General features: G+C 34.9%; 2 protein-coding genes across 2 annotated transcripts; one reads left to right on the forward strand and one right to left on the reverse strand.

Moving 5' to 3' along the window:
* Nucleotides 1-8,072: 8,072 nt before the first annotated feature.
* Nucleotides 8,073-10,262, forward strand: LOC130808554 (protein COFACTOR ASSEMBLY OF COMPLEX C SUBUNIT B CCB1, chloroplastic). Its single transcript, XM_057674013.1, has 4 exons — nt 8,073-8,549; nt 8,633-8,757; nt 9,699-9,851; nt 9,937-10,262. Exons 1-4 carry the CDS (start codon nt 8,205-8,207, stop codon nt 10,121-10,123), a joined length of 810 nt encoding a protein of 269 aa, XP_057529996.1. The 5' UTR covers nt 8,073-8,204; the 3' UTR covers nt 10,124-10,262.
* Nucleotides 10,263-10,325: 63 nt separating this feature from the next.
* Nucleotides 10,326-13,910, reverse strand: LOC130808553 (cytochrome b-c1 complex subunit Rieske-4, mitochondrial-like). The gene is made up of 2 exons (XM_057674012.1): nt 13,611-13,910; nt 10,326-11,250 (listed from the first exon to the last, which is right to left on the reverse strand). Exons 1-2 carry the CDS (start codon nt 13,783-13,785, stop codon nt 10,607-10,609), a joined length of 819 nt encoding a protein of 272 aa, XP_057529995.1. The 5' UTR covers nt 13,786-13,910; the 3' UTR covers nt 10,326-10,606.
* Nucleotides 13,911-14,112: the final 202 nt, after the last annotated feature.

Consider the following 14,112-nt stretch of genomic DNA (forward strand, 5'->3'; position numbering starts at 1 on the left):
ATACAATTTGATATGTGGTCCTATCGTCGGGATAAATAATCATTGGAACATTGTCATGTTCAGTTGTGCTTTTATAGTAGATGAGAAGGTTGAATCATTTGAGTGGGTCTTGTCTAATTTAAAAAAAAGTAATGAACGACAAATCACCGACATCAATATTCACAGATCAGGATGTTGTAATGTTGAAGGCAATAATTCCTTTTCTACATTTAAATGCCAGTATATTGTATACTAAATACCAACTTACTATATTTTAATGCCTAATTAAAAAAAAAAAAAAACAAAATGATGACTATACTTTATATTCAACTTACTATATTTTAATACCAGTATATTGTATATTAAATACCAACTTACTGTATTTTAATGTCAATTTATGATATACCTATACAAACTAATATGAGTTGAAATGATTAGGTTTTTCCAAGTTCAAAGCATAGACTGTGTTTGTAGCACCTCCTTAAAAATGTTGTGGCACGATTCGGTACTTTAAAGTCAAATGCCAACTTCAAGCATGCTTTCCACTAGTGCTTAATGGGTTGTAATAGTGAAGGTTGAGTTCGAAGATTGCTGGAAAAACATGGTCAGCACGTATAAATTGCAAGAAAATGAAGACTTCTACAAATGGTTCAATCGATTGTACAACATAAGACACAAATGGTGTACTGGGTGGAGTAGGGACTTTTTCTCAGCTAGAATCTTATCTTCCCAACGTAGTGAATTGACAAACCACGCACTGAGATTTAATGCAACAAAAACAACCAGTCTAATGTATTTTTACAAGATATTTAAGGAAACAGTGGAAAGATGGAGGAAACAGGAGATCGAAGCTGAGTTTTACTGTTCTCGCACAAGACCAACCTCTAACTTACGGCTAACTGGTTTGTTAAAGCATGCGTCCGAAATCTTACACTGCAAGCTTGTTTAGAGATTTCGAAGAGGACTTTAAAACAACAATAGCATGTTCGATATGTGAGGTCAATCAAATTAACGGGATACAAAACTATAGGTAATGCTTTTGATTATATACTAAATACCAACTTCTTGCATTTTAATGCCAACTTATATGATACGTAAGGCCAATTTATGGTACACTAAAAGCCAACATAATGAGAAATTGCAGAGTTTGAGTAGATGAAGATTCATCTTGTGTTGAAATGGTTGCTTATCTTGATCTTCAAGGAGATATTAGTGTAATTTGCAGTTGCAAGAACTTTAAGGCAAGCGGTTGGTTGTGTTGCCATTGCTTAAGGGTATTAAAGAAATCATTCCGTATCTAAGATTGCTGAGAAGTATATACTAACTCGCTAGACGAAACATGCTAAAAAGGAAGTGTGGGAGAGAATGTTTAGCGACACTACGAGAACATTTGATGAAGAGGACGGTGCATGGAAGCTAAAGACGATAACCTTACAGTGGAGGCATGATATGAGTCGTAAGTTTTACAATCTTGTTCTTAAGATAGAAAGCGATAAAGGTGCACGAAAGATTGTTGAGGACCTCTATGCAAAGGGGAATGAAGTTGTGAAAAACCATACAATGCAAGAAAACCCAGCTCAGCAATGTTGGTAACAAACAAATGGTGTTATGGAACAGTGTGATGTGCTTGACCCTGAAAAATTAGTGACAAAGGGGAGGAGAAAAGGAGTTAAAGGACACTTTGAAAAAAGAAAATATTCTTCGTCTAAAAGGGAATTTGGTTCAATAACACCAAATACACATATAATATAATGTATCGTGGTGGGATCATGATTTTATGTGTATGTCTAATTTAGATTTTATTAAACACTAATTTGCACAATCATAATTCTAATTTATCATGTTATAATCCCAATTTCAATATATTTAAGGCCAAATTTCAAAATATTTAATCCCAGCTTACATATACTATAATGTATAATATTAATACCAACTTATCAAGATATATTTCCAATTTAAACAATCTTACAACTAGGGATGGTCATGGGGCGGGTCTGGAGCGGGTCTGGCCAGACCCGGACCCAAACCCTATTTTTTTTTGGATCCAGACCCGGATCCGGACCCTAAGGGTCCAAAACTTTCAGACCCGGACCCGGACCCTACAGGTCTGACAGGGTCTAGGGTCCTTAATGGGTCTTATACAAAGCCTCTTTGATTTGTCAAAATTGAACCTTTTTCGAGTTTTTTTGTATTTTTGTAAGCAACTTATTATCGTATTACTAATACTTGTTCGAGTCCATGAAATTCAAATACAAAATATATCGTATTACAAAATAATTAGATTATATCCCGTCAACAAAATTGTTTGAAAAAGTTACCATATCTTGAACATTTCTGAACAAGAAGGATATGAAAATAGAGCAAAGTAGTCAGTGGAAGACCAACACTGTAATCTCAGTAAGAGGAGGCAACGCAAGGCTTATAAAAGTAAATAATTGAGAATGAGAATGGCCCACTCCCACGCCCATCCATTCATAATATCATAATTCAAAAATATAAAATTTAAAATTTAAAAGTTTAGGGTCCGGGTCTTCACCTTAGGACCCGGACCTGGACCCGTCAAAAAAAAATTGGATCCAGACCCGGACCCGGATCCGACGGGTCTCAAAAATTAAGACCCAGACTCTTATAAAAGGGGCGGGTCCGGGGCGGGTCCTACAGGGTTCTGGACCCATGACCATCCCTACTTACAATCCAACTTATCATGTTATAATATCGATTTCATTTTATTTAATGTCAATTTTCAATATATGTAATCCCAACTTATATATATATATATATTATATGTTGCAATTAATTCAAATTTATCATGATATAATACCAATTTATCATGACATAATTCCAATTTTAAACAACTTAATTCCAACTTATTATTATATATTTAATTTGCATTATCATAAAAATTCCATTTATATAACTTAATCCCAATATAAAATAAGTATTTGTTCAACTTGCTTTCATATAACAGTTATCTATACCATATCCAATACCAATTTCAAGGTATTTAAACACAAAATATATAATCCCTAATTGAAATGTTGATGAACTTGGTGCAAAAATAAAACACAAGTTCTATGAATAATAAGTGTTTCAATCAGAAAATGTACATCAATTGTTAGTAGGGGTCGTTATTTTCTAATAACAAGTTGCTTTGGCCTACTCTTCTTAGCTTGCTCCATCTGCTCTTTTTTCTCGAGCTTTGCCTTTCCCATTTGTTCCTTCTTTGCAAGCTTGGCCCTTTCCAATTGCTCTTTGTTTTTTTGCTTCTCCATTTCCATGTGCTCCTTTTCTCTTGCACGGATGGAATTGATCAACGGTAAACGTTTTTTCTTGTCTTTATTAGCAAAGTATTCAGCATTGCGTATTAGATCGTCTCTACTCTTGCTCAAATCACTCAGCAAAATCCTCGCGCATACCATAGCACGGTACAATCTACGATCACATAGCCATCAAGAAAACAAAAAAACATATCACATCTAAATGCTAATTTATAATAGTATAATATCAATTTATATCTATCCTAATGCCAAATCCCATTCGTGCCAATATCGCAACAGAACATCAATTCATATGAAAAATTAAAGATGTACTTGTATTAAAAAGTAAAAGGGAATGTTCTAACCTCGAACAATGGTTCTATATCAGCATTTCCTTGATACTACTCCATAAAGTACGCAAGATATAGCCAACAATCAAGGCTACCATTGCATACAGTCCACGACAACTTAACATCTTGATCTTGTAATTTAGAACTGCATCAGCCTCCAGATGCTCTACACACTCAAGAAAAAACTGAAAAAAATACCACGCTACAAGAAAAACAAAACAAAAGGTCATAATATTTACCAAATTTTTCAATGGGATTAATAAATAAGAAATACATAAATAGTAATTCGTCCACTAATAAGGAATAACATACGAATGTCGTTGTCACTTGAATTACTTGCTCACTGTCAGGTCAATGAACATTATCGAAATAGCAAACCTCTTGTTTTAAGCAGTCAATAACAACCAGCACGTAGTGACCTACCCGTTGATAGGGTATGAAAAATTGAATTAAAACAAAAAATGTGTTCAAAATTCAAGAAATAACAATTTACCCTACTCCTGAATTACATTTATATAGTGCTTACCATATTTTATTTTTTAATTTCCACGGGAGAATGTATTTCAAACCATTCCCTGAATGACCCAATGATCTCATCATAAACGGAGCTTTGAGATAGGCCCTCTGCAGTCCCTTTTATATAACGTGCAAGAGAGAACTACAACGCAATAATAAATAGCATATGTAATCTCAATTTACTATAATATAATATGCATCTCTAATTTTTTAATGTCAATTTCAATGTATTTAATCCCAATTTATATATTTTATAATGCATAATATTAATACCAACTTATCATAATATAATCCCAATTTGCACAATCTTAATCCCAATTTTAATATATTTAAATGTCAATTTCAATATATGTACTCCCAACTTATTTATATTATATTGCATATTATTAAAACCAACTTATCATGATATAATCCCAATATAAATATATTTAAATACCAATTTCAATGTATTAAATCCCAACTTACTTATATTATATTGCATATTATCAATACCAACTTATCATGATATAATCTCAATTTCGAACAATCTTAATTCTAACTTATCATGATATAATTCCAATTTCAATGTATTAAATCCCAACTTACATATATTATATTGCATATTATTAATACCAACTTATCATGATATAATCTAAATTTTGAACAATCTTAATTCCAATTTATCATGATATAATCCCAATATCAATATCTTTAATCCCAAGTTATAAATTAGGTCATCTTTTTACTGTTCTTAATACAAAACATAGTATGATGTAATCCCAAATAGCAAATTCTTAATCCCAATATATCATCAACATTCTAAATATTGTGTAACCAGAAAAGCTTACACATTGGCTGCATCCAAGTAGGTAGATTTGTATCCTCTTGTTTGGCTTCGCTTCCTTCTATATATGCTCGACAGCAATTAGATACAAAGCCCAACAATCGATAATATTCGAGGCGATCTCACCGTTATTGTGCATCGACAGGACATCCCTCCGGTCCATAAATAGCAATGTGGCATATGTACATAAGACCTCTCTATAAACGACATAACGTAATATTAAAATCACAACAAAAAAAATAAAATTGGAAATGAAAGTACCATTAAACCCATACCCTGGATTCATAGTTTCTTTGCACATTGCGTAATCAGAACCATAAGCTCAATCTCCTTTAAGTTTTTTGGGAATGGTAGATTCTTCTTACAAAATTCACTGGAGGGGACAAACTTCGCCACAGTGGAGCCTAAGTCCAAACTACATATCTCCTTTAAAGCTGACGGCACTGGAGTTTCAACCTCATGACACTTCCCTTTGGAAGGCATCGGTGTTATATCCTTCTCCCTAGTCTCATCCTCCTGCACCGTGTCACCTTGTTGTACCCCCACATCAACAACACCCTTTCCCTTATCCACAGCGAGTGGTGCAACGTCTCTCACTGGTTCAACGACCAGATTTGAAATTTTCTCCCTCATAGTCACCTCCTCATGCACCTCCCTCGGAAACACCTCTCCCCCCACATGCTTCTTCGTCATTATTGCACATAACGCATCAACAGATGCAAGCCATTCACTGTTGTTAAAAATTTCTTTCAGATTGGGTCAAAACGGCGTCATCACTTGTCGGCACATCAATGCCTTTTTTCCCCTTTGCATCAACAACCCTTTCACAATAAGCGTAAGTGATGACCTCAATGTCTCTCTTTAAAACCAGCTCGGCAAACTCAAAATCCTAAAAAACCAAGTGAATCTTATAACAACTTACAATAACATAATCCCAATTTGTACAAGTAAAAACATCGCTTACAATAACCTAATTCCAACTTATGACATACATAATCGCAAGTTACACAGATAAAAACATAATCACAATTTACAATAATATAATCCCAATTTGCAATAACATAATCTCAATTTGCACAGATAAAAATATCACTTGCAATAACCTAATTTTAACTTATGATATACATAATCGCAATTTACACAAATAAAAAACATCACTTAGAATAACATAATCTAATGTCAACTTATATTGGATTAAATGCCAAATAATACAAGTTAAACACCAACTTAAACACCAATTATTAAAACAAAAACATTTAAATATTTATTGCCAACTTATTTATCACATGCACAGTTTTTCTGACGATTTATGTTCTTAATGCCTAATTACATGGTATCTAATGTCTATTACTAATAATTTAATGCCTGTTTGAACCTTAAATATGTATTTATGTACAACAACAAAAATGACAAAAAAACTTACATCCATTGCCTTCTTCCTGATTTCTTCGTCAGTTTCCCATCACTTGTTGAGTTGGTAACTCAACAACCTTGTCGAAATCAGTTCATTTACTGGAAACTCCTGGACATGCTCTTCTTGTTCATCATTTTCCACTGCCCTGTATCTCTTCAACTAACGGGCTAACACCCTCTGCATCATCAACCCCTTGCGCAATCCCCTTGCACCAGTCAATGTACTGGTACGTGATTGGCAGTCCCTTGAGCACCATTATCGCCAAAACCAACAGCCATTTCAGCCTCAAAACTAGTTTAGAGGAGCTTCTCGCTCAGATGCTGAACTAGGGGCAAAGACCTAGGATACGGTCTCCTCTGAAAAGAAAATCTATAACAGTAGCAGACAAGTAATACAAGCACACATCCATTAACAAAATTAATGCGTTTGCCTCCGTTCACACGACGTACAATGTCACCCAAACTCTCTAAGGTGAAAGAACACCAATCAAAGGAATTAATCAAAACGAGATTAGAAATAGCAGAATACACTGTCTTTCTAATCTTGAAATCAGAAAGAGGAGCTAACAAAATAGAGACGACATACAACACAAATAGTTTTTTAAATTCATCCCCTCCATCAGGGAACCTCGTAAATAGGTAAGGAAGATGTTTCGCCCTCATCGCGTCTGGATTAGAAAACCTAGAGTCTTAACCCATGCATCACACCCGTTTTCATGGGTGGGGGCTTTTATTTTGATTTGATTGGTTGGATTTAGCGGTAAACCAAATATATCAAATACATTATCAGCGTTTATGACGTATCCTCTGTTGTTGGATATATTCTAGATTCGGTTAACATGGTCAAAGTGAGCAACAAGGAGGTATAATGCCGGAAGGCATTTTACCGCGCTTGACCTTTAGTAATCCAGAAAATCCGATGGCATTCACATCACAAATTTGAATCAGAGTGAGAGTAAATTCTTCTTTACCATTACTAAGGAAAATATATGATTTGCAATTTGTGTAAATAGCTCTGTCAACACTACATAGAAAATGGCAACGAATATCAATTTACATCAATTTACAATAAAAACTTGTATCATACTAAATCTTAATTTACAATAACCTAATCCCAAATAATACATATTAAATGTCAACTTACACAGATTAAAAACATCGCTTAGAATAACATGATCTATTGCCAACTTACAATAACCTAATCCCAACTTACAATAATGCAACAAAAACCTAATTCTAATAATCTAATACCATTTACACTGATAACCTAATCCCAACTTACAATGATGCAACAAAAATCTAATTCCAATAATCTAATGCCATTTACACTGATAACCTAATCTCAACTTACAATAACCTCATCCCAATTTACACAGATTAAAACATCACTTAGAGTAACATGATCAAATGCCAACTTATATTGTATTAAATGCCAACTTATATTAATGAATACTTATATAATATTAAGAGCAAACTTTTATCATATTATTTCGAATTAAATGCCAACTTACAAAACACTAAAGCCAATTTCCAACATATACATATTAAATGTTTTATTTTTTTTATTATATTTTCTCTTACAACTTACAATACATTCGCCATATAATTGCTTTTATTTTTTATATTTTCTCTATTATTTTTAAAATTTTAGTTTTCGTGCTAAACACAAATTTATCTGCATATAAGAGTATTATAGTAAGTAGTAACGTATGGTTTAGATTAATTCAAGTATATCAATGGTGATGCTTGAAACTTGTAGTGATTGTCTTTCCAACAATACTTGAAACAATCCATTCTGGTTCTAGACTTCAATTCATTCTTCCATTGTAGCAAAGAAGTGTCTTATCCCCTCAATTTGAAACAAAAATGGCAGCCAATCTATTCTCTCCATCTCATCCACTATCCTCCATTTCCAAATACAAATATAGAGAGTTTTATCAGCCAAACCTTAGTCCCCATCAACAAACAACAACAATATCAAAACCCAGAAAAGCATCAAAATTATCAGTTTCTGCATCCGTGCAAGAAATCTCAATTAGTTCAGAAATAGCATCAGATTTAGCTCATAATCTCATTCAAAATCCTTCTTCTTACGTTTTAATGGCGGAAAGTGTTGGATATTCCGTTGCTAGCTATTACACTTCTTTAGGTCTTTTTGTTATCTCTGTTCCTGGTCTTTGGTCTCTAATTAAACGTTCGGTGAAATCTAAGGTATGTTAATTGAACTTTTCGATTCGTTTCTCGCTCTAGTTTGATTAGGTTGGGTTTTGATTTGGGATTTAATGGTGGATTAGGTCGTGAAGAAGACATTCGTACAAGGAGAGGAGTCGAAGAAGGCTCCGAATCAGGTTGCTGGAGAAATTTTATCCTTTTTCACTCGTAACAATTTTGCGGTGTCTGATAGAGGAGAGACAATTACGTAAGTTGCTTTTTTTTTCTGTGCTCTCACATTCTTCATTATCTGTTTCATAGTGAGGGAGTATTTTGCTTAGAATTACTTGCCAACTAAATCGAATCGAATCGAATCATCTCTCACTTAAGCATATATACCACTTTTCTCGGGTATGAACTATGTTCAATTCTTGCTATTTTTTCCTTCTCCCAACCTTTTACCTTGTACTCAAATAAAAAAAATTAACACAATGCAACTTCACTATTAATAGAGTATTTGTTGCCACAATTTACTCTATTAGTCTACTTTTATGAGAGACCGTCTGACACCACCTTAAAACAAGAGTCAATATGCTAATATTGTATTAGTTGGACTATTCAACACATACAAAAAATGTTAAATTAGGCTGGACTTATTGTGAATGCCAGCATATTAACGGGGGGACACAAGTGCACACACTTCATATGCCAAGGAGATATATACCATCCCAAAACCATATGGCAATGGGAAGAAGGTCTCTAATAGCTTATAAAGCGTGCACACAATTTTCAATTTATCGATGTGGGATAACTCATCCCAACAAAAAACGTATTACGGTGAGACAGTTTGACGAAAAAAATTTGTGTGTTCTATTCACTATTTGGTAGACATTTTAGTTGGTGGGTTGGCTGAAATTGGAATTGCAATTGATGATACTTGTGTGATAAGAAATTCAGTTAAAAATTGGAAAGTTAGTTACAGAATTAAATTACTTTCATTAAGGTAGTGTTTAATTGGGTCAAAATTGAACCGACCCAAAATTGACATGAAACAACTTAAATTCCTAGCTAAGTCCAAATCAGTAGATCATTGAGTATTAGACAAAGATCAATGTTTTCTTAGCCAAGAATTATCCAAAATTAAAAATAACTAATGGTGTGAAAAGTAATATAGCTTTATATAAAAGGGAATGTATCACATATGTGCAGTTTTGAGGGGATGATGGTACCAAGCAGAGGGCAAGCAGCATTACTGACATTTTGCACTTGCATAAGCCTAGCAAGCGTGGCTCTAGTGCTTACAATTACCTATCCTGATGTGGGCAACAATTGGTTTGCGATCACCGCCCTTAGTCCTTTGGCGTAAGTTGCTTCTAATTCTTATCATTCTTGCGAAATAAAATATCAAGCTAGACTTAAAATTTTAAACTGTATACACTTAAAACAGTGGCGCATATTACTGGAAACGAGCCACAAGAAAGGAACAGATCAAGGTGAAAATGATAGTAGAAGAAGATGGGGCACTCTCAGAAGTCATAGTTCAAGGAGATGATGTGCAAGTCGAGCAATTGAGAAAAGAACTGCAGCTAAACGAGAAGGGGATGGTCTATGTAAAGGGAATTTTGGAAAGATAACTATATAGCACAGCACCTTCAGAGCCGATTTCTTATTTACTTCTATTTTCGATACTACCAATTACCGATGTACTTCATATAGATGTAATAAACAGATAGTCACGGCATCTATTTTTCTGCAGAGATTTTTTCCGGCAAATAGTTATGTAAATTGTAAATCATCTAGAGAATTACAACACAGTAACAACTTCAATCTTCTGTGTCTCATGTATATATGTAGGCCAGTGGAAACTGGAAACTCTCGCCAATGGCGGCAAAAATCCATACTAAGCAAGATGCCCATCAATTTATTTCATACAAATGACAACTCCACCAGTAAAAAGTTGCAAACTTAAAATTACACGAGCAATTCTAGGTATTGCTTAAACCAAAATAAAATTATCTTCAAGTGTCAACAGAAAATTTCTGAAATCCAAATTCAGACTAACGAGTACAAAAAGGAAGTCTTATATCACTGGGAAATAAGCCCAATCAACCTGTTTCTTAACCAATCAGTAACTTGTTCTCTTCCAAGAAAGTGTAAGTGGGTACCTCAAGATTATAAGGTGCAGGACCCTTCCGAATTCGACCAGATATGTCATAGTGAGAACCATGGCAAGGGCAAAACCATCCACCATAGTCCCCGGCATTAGGCAAAGGAATGCATCCCAGGTGAGTGCATACGCCAATCACAATAAGCCATTCAGGATTCTTAACTCTTTCTTCATCTTTTTGTGGGTCACGGAGCGACAAGAGATCAACACTGTTCGCCAGCTTCACGTCATCTTCAGTTCGGCGTCTGATGAAGACGGGCTTTCCACGCCACTTTACAGTCACAGTAGAGCCTGGCTCAATGCTAGAAAGATCAACCTCAATCGATGCAAGTGCAAGAACATCTTTACTGGCGGACATGCTTAGCACAAACTTAAGGACAAGCAGACGAATGAGGGAAGCATAGACAAATCTTCCACCAGTGAGAACGAAATAAGCAAATGCTCTCTTGCTGGGGTCACCAGGTGGATATCGTTCATGATTGTATTCATCATAGGTTATCTTTGATGAGGGGTTCTTGATAGCTGCCACAGTAGCAGGAATATCAGGAACCATGGCGTGTTCAGCTCTCGGAATAATATGCTCAGTAGCAAATCCTGCAATTCAACAATCAAGTAGAGAAGATCAATAACTCACCAACAAGATCTCAATAAACAGGAATCCCAAACAACAATACAACCAGCCATTTTAGAATACAATTGTTCTTACCCACTTTACCACTCAAAACTCAAAAGAATTGGTAGGCTGTCCAGACATCAAGGAATGTTATCTAAGAATGGTAAAAGTTTTATAACACAACAGAAAGCACTATCGAATAGTACATAAACATAAAAAAATTGTATTAAAACAAAAAAATGGAGCATATTGAAAAACCAAATCCAGCAACACATGCTGCCCCTTTATTCAAAAAACGATAATCATCCTTTACAATTAACAAAGATAATAACTCAATAAGATAACTCGAAAAATATGTATAATAAGTTAATAACCAACCACAACTATGAACCCATAGAATAAAAGAACACTATTCACCAAGCAAATAATCACACAAAAAAGCGGAAATTTACAAATTTAGTACTCTTGCACAAGCGACAAGAGAGCAAGAAGAAGCGTGTTTGCAAGTATATCCAACCAGTCAAGTACAATTCAAATGTGAACCCATAGGATAAAGTAAAGCAAAAAAAAAAAAACAAAATGGTAGAATACACATTTAGTACTATTGTACAAGAAACATGAGAGCAAGAAGTGTGTTTGCAAGATATTCAACCAATCAAGAAAGATGCAATTCATAAGATATATCTTCCCTCATCCTACTCACATTGTTACTGCAAGTATCAAATCATTTATGTGGGTAAGGTGATGACTCGATGACTCAAAACAAGGCACATCGTGTTGTGAGCAACGATGAGGTGCAAAGGAATTGAATGCATTGATGGTGGGGCTTTGAGGGAGCAACACAAGAGGGTCTTCTGTGTGGCTTGATGATAGGGCAACGAAGAACAAGAATTTGGTGCAAAAGGGTTGCGTCAGGCAAGGCAAGAGAGGCCTTGATCAATGCAAGAAGGTGCACCAAATAAGTTTTGGAACATGCCTTGAACGAGGCGAGGCATGGGGGATGGTTGCCTCGGACAAGGCAATAGCATGCATCATCTAGTGAGTGACTGGAGCAAGGTAATCGTTCGAGCATGGGCCTTGCTTGTTTGAGCACCCAGTCAGCAAGCGGGCAGGTCAGGTACTCGTTCGAGCATGCGTTTCAAAAGACCAACAGTTGCTTTTATGTTTCGTTTTCTTTATGGCTGCAATGAAGGCTAATGAAAGCTACATATAATTGTTGTATTATTGCTAAGTTAAGTATGGTTCTAGAATGTTGTATGCTCTATTTAAAAGACTTAGAACTTCATAGAATATACAGCACAAGTTGAAATCACTAATTGATAGTGAGGGGGCTAGGGTGATACCTAGAGAACTTTTCTATGTATTAATATTGAAAGTGATCTCCATAGATAGATGAGATCTTTATCTTGAGAGCTTAATCTCAAGTGTGAGAGTTTATTCATTGATGTATTGTTGAATCCGTTAATAAAAGTAAACATTTGTTGAGTGGGAGGTATTCAAGAATACCTCATAATGTTGTTGTATGTGTAGTTTGTCATCTCTATCGTTTATATTCTGTTTTTCATCATTTTCTAAATTCCTTCTTACCATTGTTGGGTCCAAGTGTCTTCTCTTACACACATCTATCACAATTCTTTGTATATTTTGACCTTAGTTTTAAAAGTGGCAAGGTACATCGAGGTGAGCCCAAGCGCAAGGAAAACTCTCAGCTTGGACTAGTTGAAAAAAGTCAAAACAAAACTATATTTGCCGACTTTTCCTAAGCACAGTTTGTACTACATAAAACATTGATCCTTAAAATTCACACCATGAAAGCTGTAAGGCCATCTTCAACAATCAGATAAAAATACAATAACTTGAGCACATCTCAATTTTCTATCTTCCTCAGCCAAAAATTCTAAACCCATTATCTACAACGGAGGCTTCAAAAAACGAGTCTCCAACCCAGCCTAAATCGAAATTGATTCTAACACAGTTCTCTCCCCCAATTTTTTTCAAAAAAATCCTAAAATCGAGGGAAATCATAAAACAAAACTATATTTGCCGCTTTTCCCAATAAAAGCACAGTTTATACTACATAATAGAGTAATACATTGATCCTTTCACACCATCAGAGCTGTTAACTTAAGGCCAATCTTCAACAATCAGATGAATAAAATCAACAATCAAAACATTGACGCTTCCAGAAAATTGAATAATATCACCAACAACGCCATTTAAATCATCTAAGAGTACGGAACAATCAAAAGCGATATCGAAATCCAATTAAACAAGCAACAAGTCAACAAAACCCTAATTATAAAAGTAATCAAAAAAATCCAATAAAAAGGGAAAACCTGACCTCGACTGGGGGAATAGAAATAAGAGGCGAATCTGAAGGAGTCAGAGAAGGAACTAGATCTGTTGTCGTCATCCCTGGAAGAAGGGGACTTAGAGAAGACGCAGGAAGACGAGGCAGCAGGACGCCATGAAGATGAGGAGAGAGAAGAGAGCCGCCTTGTCGCCACTCTCAACATCTTTGAAGCTCTGCGATGGATTTCGATTTCTTCCTTAGGCAGTGTTTGGGGAAAAGAAGGGCAAAAAAAAGAGGGATAGTAAGTTGGTAAATAGAAATTGAATCACTAGACTTGCGAAAGTTTAGGAGGAGGCTATTGACGGCAACATTCACAACCGGTATAAATGAGGTTAAAATTAAAAAATTGCGTAAAAGTGATGAAACAAGTTAAATATTTGGTTGAAAATAAAAAAGAATATGAATAATTACCAATAATAGAAATAAAATTATTATAATATATAATACGCTTGCTTATACAAGAGTTATTTGGGATAAAACTGTTGCATTA

This window comes from Amaranthus tricolor, chromosome 3 (assembly GCF_026212465.1).
Source record: "Amaranthus tricolor cultivar Red isolate AtriRed21 chromosome 3, ASM2621246v1, whole genome shotgun sequence".
Classification (NCBI taxonomy): domain Eukaryota; kingdom Viridiplantae; phylum Streptophyta; class Magnoliopsida; order Caryophyllales; family Amaranthaceae; genus Amaranthus; species Amaranthus tricolor.